The following is a 13,621-nucleotide window of genomic DNA, read 5'->3' as shown; positions in this document are numbered from 1 at the left end:
CTGAAGGTTCTAGTGATCTCTTACACAGGATGGCCTATTGTGAAGCATTATAGAGAACTAGGGATTCCTCTACCCCCAACGGAGAGGCACACTGCTCTTACTTTTAGTCTGTCCAGCTCCTGTAGTTCCTTGTTAAAAGAGGATGACATGGAAGAATTTGCTGTTCCACTTTGGGAGGATGGATTGTCCTCACATTCACTGAGCTGATGAGAGAGTTTCATGATCACTTCATCTTTGGCTTGAATTGTTTCCATTAACATACCCAGCTGCTCATTGAGTTCTCCAACTTTGCATTTCAGATTCTTTACTTCCTGCTGAAGACTATCTTTTTCCAGATTTAGCTTTTCAAGCTGGTTGTTGAGACCCAAAATCTGATCATCTTTTTGGTGTAGCAGCTCTAATTTGTCTTTTGGAACCCTGTCACAAAGATGGCTTGCAAAGTATTTATCGTACTGGGAAGACCGGACTGTCTGCTGCAAGAGTCGCACAAGTTCCTGAAAAGAGTAAAGTAAAGTAAAGTGAGGGTGGAGAAAAGGCAGGAGACATTACAGCCTAAGAATATAATTATGTAAAACGAAAGAAAAAAAGACTTGGAATATTACATGAAGTAACAAGTGCAAATGGAATAAAGTCAGTGGGTTTTTGGAGGCCACTGAAGCAAAGAACAATAATTCTAAGTGGGTACATACACCTGGCACACCATTAACTGATGTATGTATTAAGCTATATTATGTGTCAGGCTTGCAGAAAGCAGTGTCAGCTGTGGCCCATTAGGTAGCTGAAGAGTGGAACTGAGCTCATTAAGAGGAAGCTCTAATAGGCTATACATTTCAATAGGATGTAATGGGGCTGTACTTCTGGGATAGAGGAATGGAACTCCTCCCCTAAACTAAGATGAAGGGTAGAGCCTGGGAATGAGACTAGTGTTCTCTCCTGGGGGCCCAGTGAAGATGGATCTGGAAGTTCACAGTGGTTTGAAGAAACGTGTAGATGTGTCTAGGTTGAACCAGGGCCTCACGACAGTGGAGATACTGGTAGATTATTTTGTTCCCTAGAATAAAACAGGATACAGCAGAGAGAACTGTGCCTATAAGCCTACCTATCAAGCCTGAGATCCTTGGAGGCATTTGGAGCAACCCTATGGATTTCGAGAGATAGGTTTCCCATGTAACAGGAAAGCCAGACTCTCTTTTCTTCATCCTCCCCTGGGGTTTATCACCTTTCTTTGGGTATTTTATTCCAAAGAGCCTGAACTGCTGAAGAGAACAGTTGGAGCCCTAACCCAGCTGGAAAACCTCAAGTCTCTTACAAAAGTGCTCTGCACAATCAAGGAACCAATGCTGAATTGACTGGTCAGAGATGAGGTCACTGATAACCGAATGGCTATCAGCATATCACATCATCACCTGGGGTTGGTAGTCAATAAGGAAGCGGATGCTAAGAGAATCTATCAGTATACAGTGTTGACTCCAGGCTTGATTATTTTAACTCATATCTAGGAATGAATGTACATACCCTAAAAAAGTTTCGACTGCTACAAAATGCAGACTGTTTAATCATATAAGTTACTGTGAACACACCCTTCTGGCGCTCATCTCCCAAAGAACCCCAGTTCAACATATCTGTCCTGATATTCAAAGCTCTCTGCTAGATTAGCCCTAGCTTTCTTTAAGATAATAATTCTTGGCTACGTAAGAAGTAGCTATGACAGCTATGTTCTATTGGACCAATGAAACTATCAACCAACTGGGAGGAGACCGGTGAGTGTAGAAGTAAGAATTCTCACAGGAGCTGGATCTAGAATAGGGAATTCACTCCTACGAGAGGACTGACTGCTTTCCACAAGTAAATGTGGAACTCATTTAAATTTAGTTAGCTTTCCCCTCAATAAGGTCACATAGGAAAATTCAAAACAACCCGCCTCATAATCTAATAAAGTTGGAAAGAAACAGAGTTGTTTCTACTAGCTTTAAATATGTGGAAAACACTCATTTACTACAACAATAGGGGCTATGTAAGTACCTACACAGAGTGTGGATCAGTACTTAAAGCTGCTGGTCTAAGCCTTGTACCATGCTCTATCAAACCCTGTTGGTGATACAGACTGTATCCAAATTAGGCATAAATGCTTGTTTTTCTCTAATGTGATTAGGAAAGAGATGGATCTCAGACATGAGAAGTTCTCCGAGGGAGAACAAAGGGGGACTGCAGATACAGGGGGTGAATAGTCTTTAATTCCCTGCAGACATACTCTGGAAAGCTGGTTTCAATGGGTAAATAAGGGAGGATATAAAAGCCAAAAGAGCAGTTACTGAACCCTATGCAACCTAAAGACTTTTCCATCTCTTGGTACTCTGTTTTGAGATTTTCAAATGCACAGGTACATTTAGCATTGGTGTTTGTAGTTTAAAAGGGTGGATTTACTCTCAGTTGTGGACAGGCCTGACAATGCTGTGCTTGTCCTTCTTGTGTGAATTACCTTTTGGCTCGACAAATCTTTCTTTAGCCTTTCCAACTCTTCTTGCTGGCTTTGAAACTTCAGTTGCATTTCAGAAGCTAGTTTGTTGCCATTCCCAGAATTCCATTCAACTGGAGATGTGTCACTGCTATTCCGATTTTTGCTTGATCCAATCATTTCTTTCAATGGACGTCTTGCTTTGTATGGAATGCGGCCAAAATCAAATGGAAAGGCTGAACTAGTCACTCCTGTGTAAAACAATTTGTTCTAGAGGTTTCAATGCATTCAAAAAGTTTCTTTATAAAATATGTCTGCATTTGCTCATTAAAATTAGACTTATACCAAAGTTTAAACACACCCAACACATCATTGTTGAGTATGACTCATTTTCCAAGTTGCTTCCTTTGACATCTCTTTTGGCATTAAAGGTCTTTTTTTAGAGAGACCATGAATGTGAGACTGAGGAAATATGCTTGACGAATTAAACAGAATTTTACATACTCACTACAAAAATGAAAGACTTTCCAAGCCACCAAGTTTACTTTGCCATGGAAGCAAACTACAGTTAACTGTTAAGATTTCTTCTGTTTTAAACAACTATGGCCCTAACCTTAAAATCAGACCCAACAGGCAGCCACACCTGTGCAGCACCATTTAAGCTACTAGTGTTCTCCATAGGTGTGAGGGTCCTCCTGAATGGAGCAGATTGCAGGGATGAGTGCTTTTGTTTAGACAGAAGGATGCTATCTCCTACGTTAACTAATGCTTCAGGACAACCGAAGAGCTCTAAAGAGTTGTGCAAATTTTCATGAAGTTACTCCAAAAACTTATGACTATAAGAATTAATCAAAGCATAGATACATTTCCCACCCATTATCCCCCTCCCTCGTCAAGTAGCAGCAACCAGGAAGTTGCTTCATCCACTTTGGATGAAGAGTGACACCTCTGAAGTCTGAAGCCAGTGACTCCCCTAAGTGGCTGGCTCTACATAAGATTATAACCAAAGATCTTGACTCTTTCCTTCCCTCTTGTAGCCCTGCGTCTCAACAACAAAACAAAGACACGCCTGCCCACGGAGTCAAATACAAGAGATCTCTCGTATACCTTCGTCACATGCACCACAGAATACAGTACTATGGACAAACCACTGTTTGACCCTTGAATACATCACAAGGAGATAATTTCATGTGCAAAGGAATGGTTGTAGATACAAAGATTTGGTTTGCAAAGAAATGACTGAATTCTTGTTATATTTTCTGAAGATACAGCTAACAGTGTGGTATATTAACAGAAAAAGAATCTTCTGGTACCTTTGTTTCCTTCTGATGCATGTTTCCGCCTTTCTTCCAGTGCCATTGACTCCTCTAAGTCCTTTTGGGTTGGATCTAACATCTCCCACTCTTCGCTGGTATAAAACACACTCTTACGATTTTCACTGTTTCCTTTTCCAGATCTTAAGGAAGACATTGAATTTCTGTGGAATAAAGAAAATAATCACAGAGATGCCATTTTCTCTCTTGAGGGGGAGTATATTTTTTTAAATTTACCTTTTTAGTCACATCATACATGTACACCTTATGAAAATCACCCAAACAACATACACTTTCAAAACACATCAATGAATCCTCTTTGTTAAACAGAGCTTAAATTAACAAAACCAACGCTAAATAAAATGCAAACAAAACCCAAGTAGTCGTGTCCTGTAATACCTACCATCAGTATTTAAGCACTGATCATAACATATTCAAGGGCCAGGAGAGTGGCTTTGCTGCAGCACGTGGTACTGTGAGGCAAATGACCAAAATACATGAGATCCCTATGGTCTTTCACTCCTGGCCCTGCTCTATCCATTTGTTTTGGCAGTGAAACATTTGGTTTTTCTGGGGAGTGGGGCTTTGTTTTTTTTGTTTTTAATCTATTTATTTAAATAGTTCTTTATTTTAAATTTAGGGTAAACAACTGCTAAGTGTTAAACAGAATAGGGAGTATGCAGGTCAAAAGGCTACTGTGTATTATCGTATCACAAACTGAATTAACATAAAATTGGGGTCATCCAAAAGCGGAATCTATTGTAGTTACACAGATGTTGAGGAGAGAATCTCCATGCTAGTTAGAATGCTGCCAAGCTATTCGAAAGGGACTTGCAAAGGCAATCTCTAGGGTCCAATCTGACAGTTTTGTAGGAAGCGTAACCTATTTTTCATATGAGTAAAAGATTTTATGCTGTAGAAGCACTGTAGTCACAAAGGCCTAAACCAACACTGCATATCAATATATTTGTGCACTTCAGACAGATCTGAACATTGCATCTCAAGTCTCTTTCTAAATGTAGCACCGCTACATTTAAGGATCAGTTAACTTGTCAAATACAAGTATGTTTAATCTCCAGCCTTTAAGGATGGAGGCCCCATCTTCACCCTTCCCTGGAAGCAGCTCACCTCCCGTTTACGGAAAAGTAATTGACTTACAATGCGTATTTGACCATATAGGTGTCTCACTATTGAGACTATTTGCTGGCTTGACCCAATGCTTCCCTAAAGTTTTACAGGAAATCTGTCGTCTGAGCTAAGTGATCCGATACACTATACATATCACAATACCATGATTCCAAATAATTTGGTTCAATTAAGCAGTCTGATAATGATCATTTTGATACAGTTTTTTTAAACCACAATGTAATCCTTCATAAAGCAAGGAACATCTGATTTGCAAACTTGGCTGGGATTTGATTATGTATTCAGTAATCTTTTCACGGCTATTCTTTCTGTGTATGTAGGACTACATGATCCACATGGGAAAGTGAGCCAGTTATTTCTAAGTCACTGGTTCAGATCCAGCCCCGGTCCTTAGACAGACATCTACAAAGTCTGTGTGGAGTGAATGTGGCAGTCTCCGACTAGTTCCTGGTGAACAAGAATCCACATCACAAAACTCACAGACATCTCTCTAGGAATTCTCAGTATAGAAGCAAAGGATTGAGCTATTCTCTTTCCACAAGAGGTGAGCTTTCCACTGTCCATGCCTGTCTTGTCCTGTGGCTGGAGAACTTCATTCTTAAAGGCCATCAAACCTCCACCTTTCCAGAGTTTTAAGATAACTATGTTTAGAAAAAAAGAACAGTACTTGTGGCACCTTAGAGACTAACAAATTTATTTGAGCATAAGCTTTCGTGGGCTAAAGCCCACTTCATCGGATGCATAGAATGGAACATATAGTAAGGAGATATATGTTCCATTCTATGCATCCGATGAAGTGGGCTGTAGCCCACGAAAGCTTATGCTCAAATAAATTTGTTAGTCTCTAAGGTGCCACAAGTACTCCTGTTCTTTTTGCAGATACAGACTAACACGGCTGCTACTCTGAAACCTATGTTTATTTAGAAAGAGTAATGAGGCAAGAGAAACAATAATAAGCAAAAGGTACTTGAGAATGTTTTTCAAATATTCCCCATGAGGGCAAGTATCATCATAGTTGGTGTTCAATTTCTACATGTACTTTTCATAAGGACTTTGTTTGCTGACTCTTTGAGGATTGAGGATTAAGTATGTGCTATTGGACTACAAATTAAGAGTAGAGAGTAGCTGGTTGAATTCCTTTATAATATGTATTTAAATAATTAAATACAGCATACCTCCCCCCGCCCCTCCCATTACTGAAATTTATGTAAAGCAATAGTACCACAGGACTTTAGATTTACAGAGCTACAACAGCAAACCAAGGTAGTTTATTCTTTTAAATAATATTTTAATTATATATAGTTACACAAAATCTGTGAAAGTTCAAAATGATCTACTGGCTCATTCTATATTATGAAATCCCATCATATGATTAGGTAACTCAGGGGTTAGTACAGTACATCCTTTTAAACAAGCAAGACTCTACATAAACAAATGAGGTTGCAGGAACTGTCAGCATAAGAAGGAAGGACTATTCAGCTCTGAACATTTATCTGATCCAATTAGTTTTTGGTGGCTTTAATTGTTGAAAGCTGATTTAAAATGAAAGCAACTTCCAGCTTAGGCAAGTGCAATTAACGTGCACATATAGTACATTCTTTATATGAAACATACTCTCTTCACTTCCCTCTTGTTATTTCTTTACTGTTGCTTAGGGCATATGCAGATATTACAACAAGCCCTTGCTGTCAAGCAGATGTTAACCATATGTTAAAGCTCTACACAAAGAACTACTGTGATGAAATTGTGCTGCATAGCTAAAGAAGCAAGAATGGTCTTGTGTTTAAGACACTGACCTAGGGGACTCAGCAAGTATGGGCTCCCAGTACTGCCACAGACTTCCTCTGAAACCTTGGATAAATCCCTTCATCTCTATGCCTCGGTTCACTTTCTGTACTATAGAGTTAACAATAATTCCAAATTCACATCCATGAAAAACGCGTCACGGACCATGAAATCTGGTCTCCCCACCGTGAAAACTGGTCTTTTGTGCACTTTTACCCTATACTATACAGATTTCATGGGGAAGACTGGTGTTTCTCAAATTGGGGGTCCTGACCCAAAAAGGAGTTACAGAAGGGTCCCAAGATTATTTTAGTGTGGTCATGGTATTGCCACCCTTACTTCTGCGCTGCCTTCAGAGCTGAGTGGCCGGAGAGCAGCGGCTATTGGCCAGGCACCCAGCTCTGAAGGCAGCTCCCCACCAGCAGCAGTGCAGAAGTCAGGGTGGCAGTACCATACCATGCCACCCTTATTTCTGCCCTGCTGCCTTCAGAGCTGAGCTCCCGGCCAGCAGCCACCGCTCTCCAGCTGCTCAGCTGTGAATGCAGCCAGCAGCGCAGAAGTAAGGGTAGCAGTACCGCAACCCTCCCTACCACTTCTTTTGGGTCAGGACCCCTACAATTACAATACCATGAAATTTCAGATTTAAGTAGCTGAAACCATGAAATTTATGATTTTTATAATCCCATGACTGTGAAATTGACCAAAATGGACCGTGAGTTTGGTAGGGCCCTACTAATAGTGTGTTGCAAGAATTAATTACTCCATCTTTGTATAAGGCACACAGATACTAAGGTGCTGAAAACCACAATATGACCTATACAAATAAATAAAATTGCTTAAAGTTTAGATACTATCCTTCCCATTCCTCAACTACATTAGCTCTGCATCTTGGGTATTTCTAGGTTGTCTATCACGTCAATAGCCTGCTTAGCCATCATTAACTATTATATTACAGTAAAACTCAATTCTAATCAGGTGAAAAACTGATTTTTATTTGTATTTTAAGTTTATGATTATGAAGATGTTATTAACTACCCCTTAAGGATTGGATTCCGTAAGCACGCTATAAGCAGAAATTGCTTACAGCTAATCAGAGTTCTATCTTACACACAAAAAACTATGTTAAAAGAACATTAAGATTGCAAAGTCCAGCACTCAAAAGTTAGGAAGTTTAAATAAGGTTGCCTATGCAACTTTCATTTGGGTCCCTCATGCATATGCATTATGATACAGTCTTTACTTACATGATCACATACTATATTTTTCCCCACAGGACGCCACCTTATTCAGTGTACTGAATCGACAGTGCTCAGTTAATGAGCAGCTCTACAATATTTTCTTTTATCCTCATTATTCAATGCGTGGGCCTAGACCTTATTTACTGCACACTATTCAAACCCTGCTCTGAAGACAGAATTATTAATTTCCTCATGGGCTTTTCCATGGTGCGCATCTCTACGGTATTGATACTTCAGAAACAATTAAATTATCTTCATGAAACCCTGTGAGATGAGGGAGCTTTATCCTCATTTTACAGGTGGGGAACTGAGACGCAGATATTAAGGTCAAGAGTAATCACTAATTTTGGACGTCCAACTTGAGATGGCTAGGATTGGATTTTCAAGAATTATAGAACACTTTATATGTTCAAAGCATAGTTCCCAATGACTGCAGATGTAAGTGCTCAGCACTTCTGTATATCAGACACTACAGTCTCAGGCTGTGCACCCAGAATATGAAAAAAACACAGTCAGTGACCACCTGTGAAAAGTTTGGTTGAAGTGATTTGCTTAGCATCACACAGGATCTCTCCAGCACAGGCAGTGATAGAACCCAGTTCTCCAGGGCAGCACTCAATTGCCTTAACCATGAGACCATCCTTTCTCTTCCTGCAGCCTCCTACCTCATTCACGACACACCTTCCAACTTCTATGCCTAACTAATTTCATTTAAAGGTTTCCTTATTTAACTCAACTGAACCGGTAAAAAAAAAAAAAAAAAAAAAAAAAAAATTATTCTCAATGACGGAACAAGAAGGATGTGGCCTAGTTGACAGGACAGCAGCCACTGCATCATGAACTTAACCTCATGGGGAAAGGATCAGCTGTCTTTTGAACAGTAGCGGAAGGTCACTAGACAGATTATATGAAATGTTCATAAAGAACCTACAGTAATAGGAGAGCCAGAAGTCAGTCACTGTACGACTGTTATTGAAAACAATTGGTGTCAAAGAGTGAACTCAAGTAAACTTGTCTTAAAATAGTTACTTCCATTCCATGCTTTTAAAAAAATTGTTTCTTACTTTAAGAAAGTGGTTGTCATAACTTGCTCAATGTTGGCCTGAACTTCTTGTATTTAATCTACAGTACATATCTTTTTTAAAAATGGAACAAACAAACAACTAAGAATATTAATAGGGTTTTTCATCTCCAAACTACTATTTTAAGTATTAACTAATGAATCACCATACCGCCACTGAAGTAAGCAATTACTACTCCCATTTTACAGAAAAAGGATAGGATGCAGAGTGGTTAAGTATTTAACTTGCCCAAGGGTACAGAGAAATAGATCCTGGCTCCTTGTCTTGTGCTCAGACCATAAAGCTATTGCTAACTATCTGACAGATTGTTCATTTTACATCAGATGTTTTACTAACACTACTGTATCTCTATACCCAACTCTACCTGTTAAATTAGTAATCCTAGTATGTATAGACAGTCTACTTTAAGAGATATTGTGGCAATGGACAGGCCACTAATTTTTCCAATTTCTTGCTTAATTTGTACATTGCATCTCTCCATCTTATACTGGCCCCATCACCACAGTATCTGAGCAACTTGTAGTATCATTGTCCATTTGCTAGGGACTAGTACAATTCTTATGTGGAAAAAAGAACTTACTTGATCTCAGTACCCCATTGTTTTAGGGAGAAATTGATGGCACTTTGTTGGACTGGTGCTGGCTGGCAAGCTGCTTGTTCTCCTACCAGTTCCGTGGGAGCAGTCTCCACAGCTAGGACATTTCTAGCTTTCTCTGCTGAGACATTTGGATTCAGGATATTCAAATCTGAGAAAGGAAAGCAACATTTGTTTATTATGATGATTTTATCACCTTAAAAATTGCACAAGGCCCCCACAAATGCCATGTTCTTAAAAAAGTGTATTTGAACAACAGAAAAATAACAGGACTTAGTCTTTATCCTCAGTATGCGAAGATCTCATTGCATTCATATTGTTGTGCACTAGCTAATAAAATCTCAGAGGTACACAGTGTACTACATGGCTGAAAACAATATATTGCAAATGCGTAAGCTGAAGAATGTACTATGGGTAGCACAAGGTATTAGTTTGAGGTTTTTAGCAGAGGCCTTCTGCTAACCCTCTGCATAGCAGTTATTTTCACCCCAGTGCAGTTTCAAAGTAAAATACAGCCTTTGCTGATGTTAGCAATGAGCAGGCTTACAAATATCCTGCTTTGAAGTCACACAGCAGATAAACAGGAAGATCTCTCAGATTCTGAAATGTTAAAAGGGAAAGTAGAAGATAAAACATTTAAAAAATATTTGTTAGGATGCAGAACTCTGAAGAACTGTCTAACAAATCAGAAAGGTAGCTGGTACCTTACACCTCTGAAAATCTGGGGTGAAATCCTGAATAGGCAACAGTGAATTTGGTGCTCTCATTTTATATCTTGTGCTGATAAAGTCTTGCAAAAAGTTCCCACAGGGCCAAACCTTAGTCTTACAGAGTCCTAAATTCTATTGGACCATCGTTGAATGAAGGCCAGCATCTAGTTAAAGGGTCCTTAGCCTGGTCTACTGCCATGTGCACACAACACCTTTGGGTGCACCTTTCAAGCACTAAGACTGACATGTTTTTATGTGTACTTTAAAAAAAAAATCATCTGTGCATGCAGATGTCGGTGCTTGCTTGGTCTGCATGTACAGTTGTCAATGTTGCACAAGCACAACTGGATGCAACCTTCTGAAAAAAAATCAAACCCAAGCTATGTGCATATATTTAAGAGTGCAAGTTGTAGAGTTCATGAAAAAAGCTAGAGTATATGCTGAGTACACAGTTTTCAAATACAATTTTGCTTAGGCAAAACCATTCCTTCATACACCTCATTCGCCCCAAAGTCCGTCCACAACTTCTCAGTGAGGACTATTTTCCAGCCAAGTTTCAACTTTCAATCTTCAGCCACTTTTGCTGTAGCCCTATTAAAAAAAATGGTTGTCAAAATATTCTTACCATGACAAGAGTGAAATTTTGCCACTTCTTCCTAACTCAAACAGCTGATTTGAATAAAAAAACAATCTCTGATAAAATTCATTTTCTGGAAGAGAAAAAGTATGGAAAATTTCAACCCAATAGCCAAGTTCTTCAAAAAACGATGGGCATCTGCGAACGACATTATAAGTAACAGCAACATACATTTTCATCAAGTCCTCACTCATCTCCAGCAATAGTTTTCATCCAAAACCACTATACAGTTCGGCACAACTGACAAGAATCTCTGCTCCTGATCACTGATATAGCAAGCATGTTTCAGCTCCAAGAGTAGTGTGTACACTGGCAAAAACTGCATAAGGCACCTGCCTCAGCCCATAACTTTCAAGAGTAAACTCAACTGGTTACAAAAATTAACAGCTGCAATCCCAGAAAATCATCAAGACTCTCTGCTTGAAACTGGAAACACTTTGGTAGCTAGGTTTATGCTGGTCAAGACTGGAAACACGTTCAAGATTTTCATTACTAGGAAAAAGGTTCATGACAAAGCAGGCCTTACATGTAAGCCAGGGGGGTAAATTAGAGTAAACAACCTTGAAATATCTTTATGACAAATATTTAAAAGTTGCCCTGTGCCACAGGAAAAACAAGTGTAAATCCAAATGGTTGTAACCAGAAGCTGAAGTTTTATCAATTCTACTTGCACTCACTTTCCTGAATTACAGAAAGTAAAGGTAAATCACAGACTGATTTTGTTACCTCTTATGTTTTATGCGTATGCTTTAGAGTGTGCCTTTAGCAGCAAGACAATCTGAAGCAGTTTTCTGAAGCTCCATGTGTATAAACAAAAGTTCAGATTTACAGCTAGTCAAACAGAAAATACAAGAGCTCATGTACTGAATGGAATTGTTTTACCAAGTATTGATTTTTGTTTCCGAATACTTCATGTAATATTCCAGTATTTTCTTTTTAATGTGTGTGATTGCCTTCCTTCAGTTTCAGTTCCCAGCATGGACTTCCATAAGCTTTTGGCATTTCTACAACCACCACCACAACTCTTAGCAGAAAACCTCAACACTGCTACAGAGTTTCTTGTACAAAGCTTTACCAGCCAAGACAATTTATGCAGTTATGCACTGCGACAGCAGAACAAATCTACGTTTGACTAACTGCAGGCACTTGGCAATGAGGGCCGTAAGAGAACCTGAATAGAATGCTTATGTGAGGCAGAAATCATTGTAGACCCTGCTGCAGAATACAACCAAATGGCTCCAATACTAACAGTACAGTTCTCCTATATTGTGTACCAGTCTTAAGCAAAACTTGCAACTGAAGTCTTTTATAGAATACTTGTGATCATACTGCAGTTTTGAAGATGGTAACAGATTACAAGTAACTTTAGTAACTCTGTAAATTGTGTGCCAGATATGGGGTGGAAGAAAGAAAAACAACATCAAAACCATTCTCACATTTTCCCTCCATTACATTTTGGAGAACTAGGTTGCATAACTCAGTGACTAAAGTATAATTAATGAACTCTTACAGCCACTTGGGATGACATCTTATAGTTCCTGGCAAACAGTAATTCACCTCTTAAACCAAACACTCAAAACTGGGATTATGGAACACATCTTCCAGTCTCATGCACAACAAAATAGACAGTCACAGGTCTATCTACTGTAGGTAATTGTACAGTAGAGAACATTACTAGGGTCATGAACAAAAGTGGATACCAAGCTCTTACAGCACTACATATGGCCAACCTGAGTGGATAAACGGAGTATCTTTTTTTGGTGGAGTTAGTCCATTTACAGTCATGAACGAACGTTCCACAGAAAAAATATTAACTGTACACATGCATTGTGTAAAAAAGAAGTTAGTTTTCATCATGCTGTGTGTCTACCGATTCTGCAATTGTTTTCTGACAGGTGGCACAAAATATAGCATGCAACAGATGATAAAAACATCTGCTACTAATTACAATGCAAGATTGTAAGCAGAAAAGGACAGCTTAATTTCTTCTCTCTGGAAATACTGTGATCCATGATGTCAGCAGTCTGACAGTCTCTTAAAAAAATGTTCTTATTTTAATTGCTGCTTCAGCATGGTTTTCCAGAACTCACTACGGGTATGTCTACACTGCAATTTAAAAACTGCAGCTGGCCTCTGCCAGCTGACTCGGGCTCGTGGAGCTCACGCTAAGGGTTGTTTAAAAGCAGTGTAGACATTCGAACTGGAGCGTGGGCTTTGGGACCCTCAACCTCACAGGGGTCCTAGAGCTCAGGCTCCAACCCAAGCCTGAAAGTCTAACACTTCAATTAAACGGCAGCCCCCCCATCAGCTTCCCTAAGTTCTCTATGCAGCAGCTGCCCAGCAAGCTATCAATTGCCAGGCAGTAGAAGCTGTCCCTCCCCCCACTGCACTGTGCTGCTCCTGCCCTCTGCCTTGGAGCTGCTCCCAGGAGCCTCCTGCTTGCTGTGCAGGGAGGGGAGGGGGGAAGAGGTGTGCTAATGTCAGGATGTCCCCCTCCCCCTGTACCCTATCTCCACAGAGCAAGGGGGTGGGGGACACGACAGGGCTCAGGACAGAAGGAGCTTGCTGGTAGCAGCTGCTGTCTCAATTTGCTGATCTACTTAAAAAGGCAGTGTTCTTAGAGTGGAGTCAGTGTACTTAAAGGGGCAATGCGCGTCTCT

At 39.8% G+C, this 13,621-nt stretch overlaps 1 protein-coding gene across 2 annotated transcripts in view; it reads right to left on the bottom strand.

Annotated features, from left to right (window-relative positions):
• Positions 1 to 13,621, bottom strand: part of TBC1D2B (TBC1 domain family member 2B) — a 69,080-nt gene that overhangs the window by 17,041 nt on the left and 38,418 nt on the right. For both annotated transcript variants that reach the window (XM_065412840.1, XM_065412841.1), the window contains exons 3-6: positions 9,600 to 9,765; positions 3,769 to 3,932; positions 2,480 to 2,706; positions 102 to 494 (exon numbers count right to left, since the gene is read on the bottom strand). In XM_065412840.1, coding sequence (XP_065268912.1) covers positions 102 to 494; positions 2,480 to 2,706; positions 3,769 to 3,932; positions 9,600 to 9,765 — 950 coding nt within the window. The remainder of the gene's footprint in view (positions 1 to 101; positions 495 to 2,479; positions 2,707 to 3,768; positions 3,933 to 9,599; positions 9,766 to 13,621) is intronic.

This window comes from Emys orbicularis, chromosome 10, assembly GCF_028017835.1.
Source record: "Emys orbicularis isolate rEmyOrb1 chromosome 10, rEmyOrb1.hap1, whole genome shotgun sequence".
NCBI lineage: Eukaryota > Metazoa > Chordata > Testudines > Emydidae > Emys > Emys orbicularis.
Note: the sequence above shows the minus strand (reverse complement) of the source record. Positions and strands in the feature narration are given on the sequence as shown.